General features: G+C 47.8%; 1 protein-coding gene across 1 annotated transcript in view; it reads right to left on the bottom strand.

The window, feature by feature from the left end:
• Positions 1-15,989, bottom strand: part of SH2D4B (SH2 domain containing 4B) — an 82,841-nt gene that overhangs the window by 26,390 nt on the left and 40,462 nt on the right. The window contains exons 5-6 of the mRNA XM_045083560.1: positions 2,864-3,080; positions 759-886 (exon numbers count right to left, since the gene is read on the bottom strand). Of these exons, the coding sequence (XP_044939495.1) occupies positions 759-886; positions 2,864-3,080 (345 nt within the window). The remainder of the gene's footprint in view (positions 1-758; positions 887-2,863; positions 3,081-15,989) is intronic.

The raw sequence follows: 15,989 nt of genomic DNA, 5'->3' as shown, positions 1-15,989 counted from the left end.
ACTTTCTCCCAATCTGGACCTGTTTCCTTATCTGGAAAATGAGGAGTTAGACATTTCCAGGGAGCCTCCCAACTCCCTGTTCTATGCTTGGGTGACTCCGACCACTTCATTCAGCTCTTCTGTCATCGAATCCACAAGTGTTTGTGCCGAGCCTGCTGTGTGCCCACCTATGGTCAGGATCTGGGATGCAGGCTCAGACCACAGGATGTGGGCCCTGCCCACCAGGAGCTCCTGGTGCAGGGAAAGCTCCCCATCTGGTGAGTATAAAGAAGACGCCTCTGAGGAGCCCTTGATGGCCAAGGAGGCTGTGAGAGGGAGCAGTGGGCAAGATCGTGGTCATCCTTCCCCAGCACAGAGAGGGGAATGAACGCACATTCAGAATCCCCAGCCATATCCAGTCTCCCCCGGGGCTCCTGCTCCGAGATGTCTGCCTTTTTCCCTAAGGCCTTAATGGATGCCACTCGGCATTTTGGCTCATGCCCTGCGGAAATCAAAATCTGTACCTTGAATTCAGTACACTCAACGAGCAAACAGAGGATAGCCTATGACCAACCTCCATGTCACTCTCTCCCAGGTGACCAGGAGAGCTGATCCTTAACTCTGGGAGGCTGGCCAGTCTTTGTGGGGGCAGCGTGAAAGTGGCAAAATCCTAAGTTCTCCACTCACCCCGATGACAGTGGTCCCTCAGGACCTCCTCCCAACCCCAGAAGGAGGCAGACGGGTGGTGTCTGCCCCAGGGGCCCGAAAAGCTATCCTACCGTGGAACCAGGGGGCGATGGATTTGGTGTTCCTCTCAAAGCCGGCTCGGCGAGGCAGCTGCTCCTCCTTAAACCAGCGGACTATGACTTCTCTGGAGACAGGTCTCAGTGGGCGCTCCCAGGTCCTGCTGAGAAAAGAGATGAAGTGTGGAGAGTTAAGGAGGGAGTTGGGGGGGAGGAAGAGAAAGGGGGAGGGGAGGAGAGGGGAGGGAGAGCCACTATGAGAACGAATCAGCACGATAACCACACTCATGCCTGTGGAGAGAATTCAATGAGTCGAGGTGCATGAAGGCACTTTGCCGGTACTAATGCACCAGCTATTATTACTTTCCCCAAAAGAACATTGTTATTGTTTGCTTCCAAAAAAGCCACACAGGTTGGAAATAAAAGAGGATAGGAGGAGGTGTTTGAGGGAGAGAAAAGACACTTTTTCCCTCTAGAATTTGCAGGGCACGAACACCAGCATCCATGAATTACTTCATGCCCTGGTGACCCTCGTATATCAGGAGCAGCAGACCCAGACACCCAGAGAGGCTGGCCCGTCCGCCTCCCACCCGGGGCAGCCCATGTGTAAAATGAACATCTACAATGTTATTCATTAAGGGCACTGTGGTCATAACCAAAGATTTCAAACAACTCCAATGCCCGTTATCAGAGTTGTTAATAAATGACTTCTAGCACATCTGTGGAGTGGAATACAATGCAACTGTCAAAAAAAAAAAAAAAGAAAAGAAAAGAAAAGAAAGGAAGGAAGGAAGGAAGGAAAAAAGAAAGAAAGAAAGAAAATAACCAGGGTGACTGGCTGGCTCAGTCAGTGGAGCATGGGACGCCTGATCTCTAGACCGTGAGTTCGAGCCCCACATCGGGTGTAGACATTACTTAAAAAGAAAATCTTAAAAAAAAAAATGGAAAATAACAATAAATGAAAGCTAAGCACTGACATGAAAAGACCTCCAAAATACAGTTAAATGGAAATAAAAGTCAAGACACTGAGCCATGTGTAAAACATGCAGACTTCTCTGGGAAAAACAGAGGGAGCTAGGACTTTTCATGTCACCAACTACACAAAGGAACTGGGGTTGGGGGGCACACGTACACTGAGAACAGGGCTCCCCTATGGGGCCAGGGAGATCCAAGAAGGTAGAGGCAGGAATGGGAGGCAGCTATTTTCCATATTTCTTTTTAAACTTCCTGGTTTGTGAATTGAATAAATGAGAAGGAAGGAAGGACTGGGCAGGGTCCCACGATTCACCTGGATTCACCCCCCATGGGCTACATGGAGGCTCAGAAAGGAAGGAAGAAATGCAGGCATGATCAGCCCTCCCTAGCCCTCAGGGAGACGGCGAAGGGGGGTTATTAATATCCTAAATCCCAATTAAAGCAGAACTCAGAACAGACCCTCATGCGGATTAACCGTGGTCTGGGACCCAGCAGGCACTACCACCCACCCTCATGCAGCAGTAGTTGCTCTGCAAGGATGGACGTGTGGGGGACCAGCCTCGGGGCTGGCCTAAGGTGGGCACAAGTGGAAACTGGAGAGGCCACAGGCAACCTCTTGACCCTGGGGTTCCGGAATGATGGGCAGTCACCTACGTGTCCTTGCCAAACCATTCTGGAGGCCCCAGTGTGTGTAAGGACCCTCAGGACTCAACCACGCTCATCTACAAGCCTGTGACCAGAACCAGACATGCACCAGCACTACCTGTGGTTGGAAAGAGCAGCCAGCCCTGGTTTTCAAGCAGGTGGGCCATATTTAACCCATTTGAGGTCTTATATTACAAGTTCTTGGGGTTTATGGGCCTTTAAGAGCTTGAGATGATGTGCAAAGATTTCTGGGTATTTTCATATGACAGCTTGGAGGGAAGAGGGTACAGAGCTTTCTTTAGGTTCTCAAAGGAATCCTAGGCCCCAAAATGTTAAGACTCCCAGAACTCTGGGCCTATTAGAAATCTCCAGCCAGACTCCTCGCTACCTCCCTCTGGCCCCATTACACAGATTTGAACACTGAGACCCACAGAGGGGAAATGACTAGCTCCAACATTCACAGCTGTTGGAGCAGAATAGGGACTGGAGCCCCCAGCCAAGCTCTATTTGTCAAGACCCACCTGACAGGTATGGCAAGGGGAGGCGGAGGCCCAGGCCCTGGCAGGTGGTGGTAGAGTCTGGCCTCCTGCTCCTGGCTCTGGCCGAGCTCTCGGAACATGGAGCTGAGACCAGCGACCATGCCCTTCTGGATGGCGCGGAGTGAGTGCCGCCGGTACTCGTCCCTGGCGTGCTGAGCTCCGCGGCTCCTCTCCTCATCCGCAGCCTTGGACCTGCGCACTGGAAAGGGGTGGAGAGCATGTTCACCTGGACCCACAGCCCAGGCCATACATCCAGCAAGCCAGGACAGGGCCCAGAGCCCCAGGACTCACCCAGAGTCCCACGATTCACCTGGATTCACCCCCCATGGGCTACATGGAGGCTCAGAGCCCAGGAATGGCCAGACAGGCCCAGCTCTGGCCAACAGCCCTGGGTTTGTCTGTTGCCGTGGAGGCAGGACACTCGTGACAGGTTAGGTTCGCCGGCCTGTTCCTGCAGCCCCGGTCCAGAATGAGCGAGAAATCTTTGGATGGAAATATACAGCTCTATATGGGTTTCTTTCTGGGGGCGCCCTGCTTAGAGCAGCTGCTCAGACCACGTGGCCACCGGCCAGCCTCAAGGACACCTGTCAAGGTGGTCAGCATCTCCAAATACTACTGCCATCCCCCACATTGACTGTCGGCTTTCTCCACGCTAAGCCCTTTATTCCATGCTTTCCCTGCAATATCTCATTACAGGTGATTCCCCCCACCACCCAGGGTGGAGGGCCCATCACTATTTCTACATCAGAAACCCAGCATCCAGAAGGTGACATAACTTGCCCCCAAATAAACAGCTAACAAGGGGCAGGGCCAGGGTTGGAACCCCGGTTGGTTCTAAAACCCCGGCAGCCCCTCCCCCCCACCTGCACCCTACCTCTCATGCTCCCTTCCTTTGAAAACCTGGTGCGCCTAACACCAGAGCCCCTTCTCCTTCCTACAAAAAGCATTAAGACCCTCCAGTCCTGCCTCCTCATGTTGCTTACGTTGAATCTGAGGCCCGAGGAAGGACAGTAACCTGCCCAGCTGGGTCAGTGGCCAAGCCAAGCCAGGAGCCCCCCTTCCTGCTCTCACAAGCTGAGGTGTTGGAAACCCTGGTGCCCTGGTTCTGGTGCCCTTTCTCGGGTTTGCGGTGACCTTGACCGCTGTTGGGTGACCGTGCTGGAGAGAGAGGCTCCTCTGGTAGCTTGGTCATTTGCAGACCACGAACTCCAGATGCCCCTCTCTCCAACGTTGCAGTGTTCTGTGTTTCCCAAGGCAGGGCCTGGTCTCAGCCAAGTGGCCTTGGAAAGCCATCTGTGTGCTGCTTCTGAAACTCAAACAGGGGAAATGCCAAAAGAAGGAACACAACCTGTTGGAGGCGAGGGCTAGCATTAAAACCAATTCTTTTGTAGTCTGATTGCATCTCATCCGGCTCCTATCTGCCTCTGATATCTAATTCTTTTTGTAGAGAACTCTGGGAGCTGGACGTGTGCTAACTGTGCATGACTGGTGACCGCGTGGGCCCAGGCAGGTCCCCCCCTTCCTTCTGGAGTCAGCTCTTAGCCGGAGTCCATTCGTGTTCCAACAACTCCATTCTACCCGTGTAACAAACACCTACAACCAACCAGCATCAGAGAACTGTGTTTGGAGGATACAAGGCAAATAGCCCTTGTTCTGAAAAAGAGCACTTCTGCCTCTTCTGCCTCTCAAGCTGTCAAAGGCCTTTTCTTGAAACATAATGGAACATATCCCCAGCTCTGAAGAAGGCAGCTAGCTTGAAGTCTGTCCCTCGGAAAGATTCATGGAAATGAAGGTCATATGCAAGGGTCAAGGTGAGCCCCCCCAGGGCAGGTTCGTTGCTATAACCCAGTGCCGACATACACAGGAGTCAGTCAAAAGGCAATCCCTAGTCTTGGAGGGCTGTGCCCCGTGAAGTACTGAACTCAGCTGGGGGCAGACGTAACCAAGACCAGACCCTTCCCTCGTGGTGCTCAGAGCCTGCCTGGGAAAACAAGACAAATCTCTCTTAACACAATGAAATCTAGGGTAGATAAAGTATTGTCAGGGTTTAGGGGCAGCGGCTCTCATATTCTGTGAGGGAGCCAACAGCCACCCAAAGAGAGGAAGCATCTGGAAAGGTCAGTAAGAGTTTTCCAGAGAAAAGAAGCCATCCAGGGAGAAATCTATGTTTGGGGGGTGCCTGGGTGGCTCAGTGGGTTAAGCCACTGCCTTCGGCTCAGGTCATGATCTCAGAGTCCTGTGATCGAGCCCCGCATCGGGCTCTCTGCTCGGCAGGGAGCCTGCTTCCTCCTCTCTCTGTGCCTGCCTCTCTGCCTGCTTGTCATCTCTCTCTGTCAAATAAATAAATAAAATCTTTAAAAAAAAAAAAAAAAGAAATCTATGTTTGGTGCCCAGCTGGTTCGTCTGTACATTCCAGCCACTACGAACACCATGATGCCTGCCTCACATTGCCAGGGGAGGGTCAAAGAAGGCCAGGACGCCTGGGCCTGAGCTCTGCAGACACAAGCCAGCAAATTAAACACAGGAGCCAGTGCCCTACAAAAGCCAGTGACCTTTGAGAGCTTATAGCCCCCGAGAGACAGTGACACTCAGTGACAGGCTGCAGAAGGAAGCCACAGGCCAACTAGGAAGACAAGCTGTTGGAACTCAGCCAGGTGAGGCCCTGGGCCATCAGACACGCGGAGACGAAACCCAGCTCCTAAAGGCCCACTCCAATCCAGCCATCCTCTTCCTCAAGGCCCTTCGGGGGCCCCGGTGCACACAGGATAAAGGACAAATACCTCTCCTCCAGTCCTTAAGAGGTGTCCTGCCTGCCTCCTTCCTCCCCAACTCAGCGGCTTCTGATCACCTCTCCACTCTGTGCTCTGGCTCTACCATGCTCCCCACACTCTACAGACCCTTCCTGTGCAGCTGTGCTCAGCCACTCAGAGCAGCTGTGCGGAATGGGCAGGCAGGGCAGCCAGAAGGGCCTGGCGCTGACGGCTCTAAGGGCTGAGAGAGCGGCCGAAGCGGAGAAGCAGGAAGCAAGCCTTGGCCTTGGCGAAACCAAGCTGCTGACCAGCCCTGATTATAGAAAAGGGACCCACACAGAGGCACACAGAGTCAAGGGCGGCTCCAAGACAGCTTTCCTGGGCTGTTTCCTCCCATGGCGTTTTTCTGTTTTGTTTTTGAGATTGAGTTGACCTCTAACATTCTGTAAGCTTAAGGTATACAGCATGTTGACTTGGCAAATTCATATATTGTGAGGCCTGCCCCCACAGCCTTAGCTAACACCTCCATCACCCTCTATAATTCTTTCTCGTGGTAAGAACATTTAAGATCTAGCTTCGTAGCAATCTTGAAGTATATAATACAACATTCTTGACTACTGTTGACCATAATCGCAACGGGCTTACTCTCTCCAGAACCTACTCATCTTCCAGCTACAAGTTTGTGCCCTTGGACCAACACCTCCCCGTTCCACGCCACCCTCCCAACCAGCCTCTGGTAACCACCATTCTAGTCAGCTTCCGTGAGTCTGGCTTTTTGAGGTTCAACATACAAGTGCTGTCCAGTAGTATTTGTCCTTCCCTGTCTGACTAATCTCACTTAGCCTAATGTCCACAAGGTCCATTCACGCTGTTGCAGATGGCAAGATTTCTTCCTTTCTCATGGTTTAATAATATTTCATTGTGTGCCTGTGTGTGTGTGCACACACACGGGCGCGCGCGCGCACACACACGTTCTTTATCACTTATCCAATGACAGGCCCTGAGGTTGTTTCCGTATCCTGGTTGCTGTGAATGACGCCGCCGTGCCCGCAGGAGGGCAGCTATCTCTCCAATGGCCTTTCATTTCCTTCCACTAGCTACTCAGAAGTGGGTTTGCTGGATCATGGGGGGGGGGGGGTTCTATTTTTTAATTTTTTGAGGAAGCTTCCTACTGTTTTCCACAGTGGCTGCACCGACTTATTCCCACCAACGGAGCAGGCCAGGTCCCTTTTTGGCATGTACCTGCCACACGCCATCCTAGGGAAGTCCCCGGACACCTCTAGGCCTCAATTTCTTTCTCTGGCAAAATGAGAAGGACACGAATGTCTCCCTCACAGAGTTGTCATGGTGAGTAAATGAAGCAGAAAAACACCATAAACCGTGAAGTGTTCTGGAAAGGCAGTGTCTTATTAGATCGGGCCCCTGACGTGGATCCTTTCTTCAGATGTCCCAAAGCCCGAGTCTGGAGCCGGGCTGCCTCGGTTCACATCCCAGCTCCACGTTCCCGCTGTGGACAAGTTATTCCATCAGCCTGGCCTTCGTTCCCTCCTAGGTAAAATGGAGCTAACCGCAGTCCCTACCTCATAAAGCTGTCATGACGATGGAGGGAGCTAATAAGGTAAACCACTTAAAACCATGTCAGGGACATATTAAGCACCATGGTTAAGGGTTAGTTAAAATGTTTCTTTTCATTAGCCCTGGTATTACTAGGTCCAAACCAGAGTTCATGGCCAGTTTAGGAAGAGACACCCTTGTTGATCAATCACAGGGAACTTGCTTGGAGTCAAGCAGCTTACCTTAAATTGCACTTTAAAATCTTCAAAGGTTGCTTTAGTTCCTACTCGGAATCAGGAACGGATTCAGACCGTATCCCATGAATCTGCCACAAAAACCCGCAGCCGAAACTCATGGAGTTTCTTCCTGCTAACGCAGTGAAAATAACCCGTACTCATAGGAAGAGCCACGAGCATCTTTTTGTCCTGAGCCAGCAAGTGTGAGATTCTCCGCATGGCCCAGTGGACCTGCTGTGGAGGTGAGGACCGACCCCGGGTCACCTGCTTCCTCCCCCAACTGCACTCTGGCCCAAGATGATGCCCCGTGGGCCTGTCCAGCAGGCACCAGAAGGGCCCACACGGAGCACAGGACAAAGGGAGAGTACGGCCAACCCCACTCCTGAGGTAGGATCCAGAGCTGCCTCCCTCCTTCCTGCGGGAGACTGAGGCTCATCTCCCAGTAACACCATAAAGACAACTGGGACTGTGGGAAAACCCTGAAGACTTCAGAAGCAAGGCTGACTTGAGAGATCCAACACTGGACCAAGCACAGTAAGACACCACTTCATGAGAGTAGCTATTTTTTTTAACTTGTTTAATGAGGAAAAACAGAAAACAAGTGTCGGCAAGGGTACAGAAAACGTGGAATCCTGGTGCATTATTGGTGGGCATGGAGCGTGGGGCAGCTGCTGTGGAAAACAGGATGGCAGTTCCAGAAAAATTAAACATGTGATCACCATGCGAGCCAGGAACTCCTCTTCTGGAGATACACCCAGAAGAATTGAAAGAAGAGCTTCGGACACATTTTTGTACAGCGATATTCACAGAAGCATGATTCACAGTAACCAAAAGGTGGAAACAACCCAAATATTCATCAAAGGACAAAGAGGTAAACAAAGTCTGATATACACATACAGTGGAAAATTACCCAGCCCTAAACAGGAAGGAGAGTCTGGGCCGCCTGGGTGTCTCAGTCATTGAACATCTGCCTTCAGCTCAAGTCATGATTTCGGGGTCTTGGGATGGAGTCCCTCCTCCAGCTCCCTGCTCAGCAGGGAGTCTGCTTCTCCCTCTCCCTCCACTGCTCCCCCTGCTTGTGCTCTTGCTCATGCTCTCTTTCTCAATTATGTAAATAAATTCTTTAAAAAAAAAAAAAAACAAGAAGAAGGGATTCTGATCCCTGCTCCAACCTAGATGAATCTTTAAGACAGTCTGTGAAGTGAATAAGCCAGACACAAAAGGACACCCTAGGAGTTCACTGCTACCCCATGTACTGTACTTAATGATAGTTAAGCAGAAAAAAAAAAGCAGAAGGGTGGTTCCAAGTAGCTGGGAGCAGGGTGGATCGGGGACTTACTGTTCAATGGAGGCAGAGTTCCAGTTCGGAAAGATGAAAAAGTTCTGGAAACGGGGAGGGGGAGGAGAAGGGAACGCTGGGGGTTGATGGCATTCCAACAATATGAAAGTACTGAATTCACTGAACTGTACACTTAAAAATGCATAAAGTGGTAAATTTTAAGTTGTATGTCTTACCACAGTTTTTTTTAAATGGACATTCTATAACATTCTGGTTGGTGAGCACTGAGCTGAGAATTAAGAAGCCAGAGCAGAGGGACACCTGGGTGGCCCAGTTACTTGGGTGTCCGACTCTTGATTTCAGCTCAGGTCATGATCTCAGAATCGTGGCATCGAGCCCCGGGTCAAGCCCAATGTTAAGCCCCACGTGGAGCTCTGCACTCAATGGGGAGTCTGCTTGATATTTCCTCCCTCTGTCCCTTCTCCTATTCATGCTCACTCTCTCTCTCAAATAAATAAAGAAGAAGAAGCAGCCAGAGCATAGCTAAGTGTCTCCATCACAAGATGTGTACCCAGCTATGTCCCTGCCTTGGCCCTCAGTTCTCTCCCATGCAGATAAGGGGAAGGTCCCTTCCAGCTCTGACCCCCTCTCTCAGGGAGGCACCCACACCTGCCTGGTCTGGGGCCACCTCCCCAGAACTGAGACACCACCCTCCAGGATGGCCCAGCCTGGAACCCTGCTCAGGAAGAAACCAGGAGTCCCACAGGCTTTGGAATCCAAACTCTCCCCTATCAGACCTGGAAACTTCAGCTGCAGCAGGCTCAGGAGAGTAGAGAGAGCTGGCATTTGCTTGGCTTTACTCCTAACTGTCTAGACCGGGACAACTTTTCATCTCTCTGGGTCTTAGTTTTCCCTCCATGGAGACAGTACCATCCCCTATCCAATGGCTGCCAAAACTGCCAGACTGGTCTGAAATCATGTCCTTATCTGTGCTCAAGATAACACTGCTCAGTTCTCTAACACCGAAGAGCAAAAACAGAAGTTGGTTTTCCTCCTGGCAGAGTCTGTAAGCAGTTACAGAGCTGCAGACATCGTGCCAGGCCAGTCACGGTAAGAGGCAGGGTTGTTAACACTCTAACACAGTCGGGCAGGGCGTACACATCTATTCAGCACCTGCATCCTTAGGACCCACTCTATGCCCACTCTGTGCTGTGCAGGACCAAAGCTGCTCATTGAACACCTCCAGGGGGCGCAGTCTCTGCGTGATCATCATAGATTTGGACACATGGGACAATTTCTGGCAGATGATATAGCACAGCATCTTCTTCTAATTTTCACAAGGTCAGCATAACAGCTGGCTGCCAAGCTGATACTGGGAGATATGGGTACAGCAATGAACAAGACACAGTCCGTGCTCTCAGAGAGCTTACCGTCTAGCAAGGGAACCACACCAGCAAACTGTGGAGCTGTGTTGGAGAAGGACATCTAAACTTATGCCTGGTGGACACATGAGATTCAACCAATAGAGGCCAAAGAAAGGGTCTTCTGGGCAGAGCAGGCTGAGGGGCAGAGGCCCAGGGGCAAGAGGGAGCTCAGGCACCCCTCCTGGGGTGAGTGGGCATGGCTGCAGGGCAGCTCCCTTATAGACCCCACAAGAGGTGAGGATGCAGAAACAGGGAAGCCCATTTAGGAAACCAGTAAATACTGGCTAATTAATTCTGATGCTTTACCAAAGGGTGATCGAAAGCCCCTGACATGTTTTCAGCAGGAGAGCAGGAGGCTCTTTCCACTTCTCGAAGGTTGGCTTGGTTGCAGTGCTGGGAAAGAATTTCGACAGCAACAAGAACGTAGGCTTAGAAAACAGAGATGGAGGTGAAGAGCCACGGGGTCAACGTTCAGATGGTACCAGGGCAATGGGGTGGAAGGGGGTAAATTCAAAGAACGGGAAATAAGTAGAATTCTTACCTCTTGGTAAGTTTGGGGATTGATTGTGAGCAAAAAGGAGAGATCAGAATGACAGCCAAGTTTCTGCCCTTGGCAGCCAGGTGATAAAGCCTGTTGGGGGAAGGGAGGGTTGAGGTTCGGAAGTCTTGAGGTGGAGGTGACTGTGGGATCCCAGGAGGACATGGGGTTCTAGAAGATCATTAGCTGCTGCTCGTCATGAGACCCCTCTCTAGAGAATTTGCGCATGGTTCCTTGGGTCCTTTCTCCCTCTGCCTGGGTAAAAAAGACACATTGCTTTATAGAATTCCAATAATCCAGTTACATCCACAGAGAAACCTAATGATTCAAAGCAGTATCAATGTGGAGTCCTGCCTTGGATGAATAATATAATGTTTCTGAAAATTAGTGTATCATATGTATCATACAAATATATATTTATTTCTATATGTTATATATATTATTTATATATAAATCTATAATATACATTATTATATATTATTACATGTATATACTTATGTAATATATAATATATATATACACAAATATATATATATACAAATATATATGTGAATATATAAAGTGAAAAAGCCCCCATAAAGATTTAAATTGTTTCTGTGGGCAGTTGCGTTTAACTTCTCCATTTTCCACTCCATGTGACACTGGACAACTCCAATTACCCTATCTATATTTTATCTCTGCATCTGTAAAATGGGGACTTCACAGGGTTGCTCTGTAAATGAGGTAAATGAAATATTACATGGAAGGGTCCTGGACAGCTCTGGCACATAGTACAAGTTCATTAAATATCATATATTTAGAAAGGGTCCGTGCCACTTAAGACAGAAAGGAGTGCAGGTGAGGAACCGGCATAGGGGGAGGGGCTGGGTAGTGTCCGGAGCGCTGGTCAGGCAAATGGGGAAAATGAAAATTTTGTGAAACGGGGAAGCTTCCTGACCCCAAGGGGAGGACAACAGGCCATCCAGATACTGAAAGGTATGCACACAGACCCCTAGGGACCCAACCCACGGGTGGGTTTGGCACCAAGACGATGGACCCTGGGAGATGAGCCTCAAGGAAAGAAAGTGAGGCTCACCCACAGCTAAATGTAGGCCAAGGGAAGGAATGTTCTCTGCTCCCTGACTCCAAGGCCTCTGAGGTCACCGTCACACAAGTCCCTCTAGCAATTCCTGATGACTGCCAACAGTGACCCCCTGTGGCCAGCAGGCGCAACATCAGAGGTTCCTTAAGACCAGAGTGCTCCCTGGACTCTGCTTTGGAACAACAGAAAACCCCCAGAGATTCTTGAGCAATTCAAGAGGAGAGAGAGAAGCCCAAGCAGGTTACAAATGGAGCACATGGGGACTCCGGCTGGCATTATTTTCAGTTGTAAAACCAACCCTACGTGACACTAGGAGCTGGAGGAATGGCCAGTACTGGTTCTGTCCAAAGAGATGCTGCTCCATTTCCCAGGCCATCCGTGCACCGAACAGACCCTGCTTGGTGTCATCTTTCCCTCCGGCCCCCCATTCGGCTCTGCCCCACCCCCTCTCCCCACCACACGGCATCCCCCTTTCTGGGTCTGCCTGTCTCCAGCGCACAGCATTGTAGAATCACCCAGGTTAAACCCAGACTCCAGAGCACTCTCTTTTCTATGAACAAAGAGAACAGAACCAACACAGCTGGACTCCATCCTGGGCCCGAGCACACATTTTTCTCCCCTGGGCTCCGAGCACACAGCAAAGGGTGAGACAAGCAGAGTACGATGGTGGGGTAGGAGCCACACCAGAGTGACACAGTCAAGGAGGGAGGGGAAGGGTTCACGAGAACAAGTTCCAATATTTGGAAATAGTATCATTTATCAAGTCATGCTGGCTCTTCTCCAAATCTCTGGGCAACTAGACAGCACCTAACTCCACACTCCTACAAGTTTGCAGTCGAGAAATAATTAAATGAATTTTTGCCTGAGATTTTCAGAGCTTCTCAGAGGCCAGAGCCTGCTCTGCTGTTCGAACTGAATAACGAACCCTGAATTCAAGTGATACTAAAGGAAACAATGCCCTTTTTTTTTTCTAACTCTGAAAATTTAATTTAGGTGTTTTATCAAAAACTGCTGCTCCCAGTAGATTAATGGCCCGCTATAATCTTTCATATTAAATTAATTGAGTGCAGAATGGCTTTGCTGGTTTTGAATGACAGCCTCCAGAGTTTAGCTCATCATTCTTTAAGGAAGCATAAAATAAGGAACCAGCATTGTAGGGCCCGCATTATCACCTTTCCTCTGTCTTTGGAGGTCTTTCCACTTTCCGTTGCCACAGGGTGCATTAATTAGCAGTTAAACAGCTCCAGGGCCGAAGATCTCAGGTCTGCATCCTTAATGAAACACCGCCCTGCCCCTAACAGTCCACCTCAACCTGTCACTATAAAAAGACTCTTACTCTATCCTTACTCTACCCTCCCAACAAGCCTCAACTCAACATGATTACCTCCACTTTCCAAATGAAGAAACCGTGCAGCTGGGCACGAACTAGCTCACAGTCACACAAGTCAGTGACAGAGCAAGGGCGGGACTCCCAGTCCAGTGCTCCTTCTCCCACACGAGAACAGCCTCAAGTGACTTCACTTTTTAACTGCTCACTGTTTTTGCAGGATAAAGCTTTGTCCTGCCTTTTTTTTTTCTCCTATGTCTTCTTCCATCCCGAATTTAAATGAATGAATTCTTCTTTAGCTCTTTCCCATCTTACCTCTGTCACTTTCACCGTAGTGCACTGTGAACCTCAGGCTGCAGCCACATGGGGACATGTACCGCGTCCTACACACATGATGACCTTGCTTTTGCTCAGTGCTGCTTCCTCAGCCAGAGGCCCTGCCCTGCTTCTGGGTTTCCCCACTTTTCCCAAATCAAATGCCATTTCCTCCACGGGGCCTTTGCAAAGGTTCTGTACACCACAATCACGTGCGATTAATCCCTGGATTGCCAGGCTGGCTCAGCGCCCGCAAATCTGTAACTATGATACGCCACATTCCCAAAAAGCATAAAAATCGTCTGATTATCTCAAGAGATGCAAAAAAGCATTTGACAAAATTCAGCACCTTTTCATGATAAACACTCTCAACAAATCGGGTATAGAAAGAATGAATCTCATAATAAAAACCATACATGACAAGCCCACAATTAATGTCATACAAGACAGTGTAAGGTTGAAAACTTTTGTTCTATAATCAGGAGCAAGACAAGAATGCCCACTGTCACCACTTCTCTCCCCATGATACTGGAAGTCTTAACCAGAACACTTAGACAAGCAAAAAATAGTAAAAGGCATCCAAATCAGAAAGGAAGAAGTAAAAATTGTCCCTGTTTGCAGATGCCATGACCTTACATAGAGAAAACCCTAGATATTTCGCCCAAAAATTGTTAGAACTAATAAACAAATTTGGTAAAGTTGCAGGATACAAAATCAACACACAAACCTCAGTTGTGTTTCTATCCAGTAACAATGACTATCCAAAAAAGAAATTAGTAAAACAACCTCACTCATAACAGCATCAGGATGGGTGAAATTGATGATGGGTGTTGAGGAGGACACTTGTGATGAGCATTGGGTGTTACATGTAAATGATGAAACACTAAATTCCACAAGTGAAACTAGTATTACACTAAATGTTAACTAATGGGAATTTATTTTTCAAGATTTTATTTATTTATTTGAAAGAGAGAAACAGCATGAAGGGGAGCGGCAGAGGAGAGAAAAAATCTCAAGAGAGTATACACTGAGCATTTCAGGACCCTGAAATCATGACCTGAGCAAAAAACAAGAGCTAGATGCTTAACCAACTGTGCCGCCCAAGCATCCCACTAACTGGAGTTTAAATAAAAACTTGGAAAGAAAAAAAAAAAAGGATAAAATACTTAACAATAAATTTAACCAAGGAGACAAAAGACCAGAACACTAAAGACTATAAGACATTGATGAAAGAAGTTAAAGAAGTCACAAATAAATGGAAAGATATCCTATGTTCATATATTGGAAGAATTGATATTGTTAAAATATACATACTACTCAAAGCAATGTACAAATTCAATGCAATCCCTATTAAATTCCCAATGGAATTTTTCAGAGATAATAAAAAAAAAAAATCCTAAAATCTGTTGGGAATCACAAAATATTCTAAACATCCAAAGCAATCTTGAACAAGAAGAACAAAGCTAGTAGCATCTCACCTCCTAATTTCAAATTATATTACAAAGCTATAGTAACCAAAACAGTACAGTGCTCGCATAAAAACAGAAACATAGACCAATGGAAAAAAATACAGGGCTCAGAAATAAACTTACGCATACATAGTCAAATAATTTTCAACGAAGGCATCAAGAATACACAATGGGGAAAGACAGTCTCATCAAAAATGGTGGCACTGGGAAAACTGGATATCCATATGTGAAAGAATGAAATTGGACACTTACTTCCTAGCAAACACAAAAATCAACTCAAAATGGATTAAAGACTTAAATATAAGACCTGAAACTGTAAAATACCTGGAAGAAAACATAGGAAAAAAGCTCTTTGACATTGGTCTTGGCGATGTTTTTTTTTTTTTTTGGATCTGACACCAAAGCAAAAATATCAACAGGTGAGATTATGTCAAATTAAAAACCTTCTGCACAGTAAAGGAAATCATCAACAAAACAAAAGGGTAACTTGCTGACTAGGAGAAAATATTTGTGAACCACATAACCGATAAGTGGTTAATATCCAAAATATATAGGAGTCCATACAACTCAATAGCCAAAATCAAATAACCCATTATAAAAAATGGGCAAAGGACCTGAATAGACATTTTTCCAAAAGGACCACAGACAACCAGCAGGTACATGAAAAAGTGCTCAACATTATTAATCACCAGGGAAATGCAAATCAAAGCCACAAAGAGACATCAGCTCACACCTGTTAGGACATCTATTATCAAAAAGACAAAAGATACCAAGCATCGGCAAGGATGGGAAGAACTTGGAACCCTCATACATTGCTTGTGGAGATGTAACCATTGTCAATGGCACAGAATGTAGCTAACTTCCTTCCACTGCTGTTTTTTTGAGATTGCACTTATGTTCTAAAAGGTGCTGGGGTTACATTTTGCACTGAAATCTAATGAAGTTTTAAAAACACTTAAAAGAAAACATTTTTCACAAAAATAGTCCTTTGAAAAAAAGAAAAAAAGAGTCCTTTGTCATTAACCCATGTATTTGTACATTTCTGTCTGCTAATTTAGGAATTTGTTTTTTTCAGTAAAAAACACATACTCAAGAACCACCAAAAAAAAAAAAAGAAAACAATGTTCAGATCAAC

This window comes from Mustela putorius, unplaced genomic scaffold, assembly GCF_011764305.1.
Source record: "Mustela putorius furo isolate JIRA1106 unplaced genomic scaffold, ASM1176430v1.1 tig00000698_pilon_pilon_pilon, whole genome shotgun sequence".
NCBI classification, from domain to species: Eukaryota; Metazoa; Chordata; class Mammalia; order Carnivora; family Mustelidae; genus Mustela; species Mustela putorius.
Note: the sequence above shows the minus strand (reverse complement) of the source record. Positions and strands in the feature narration are given on the sequence as shown.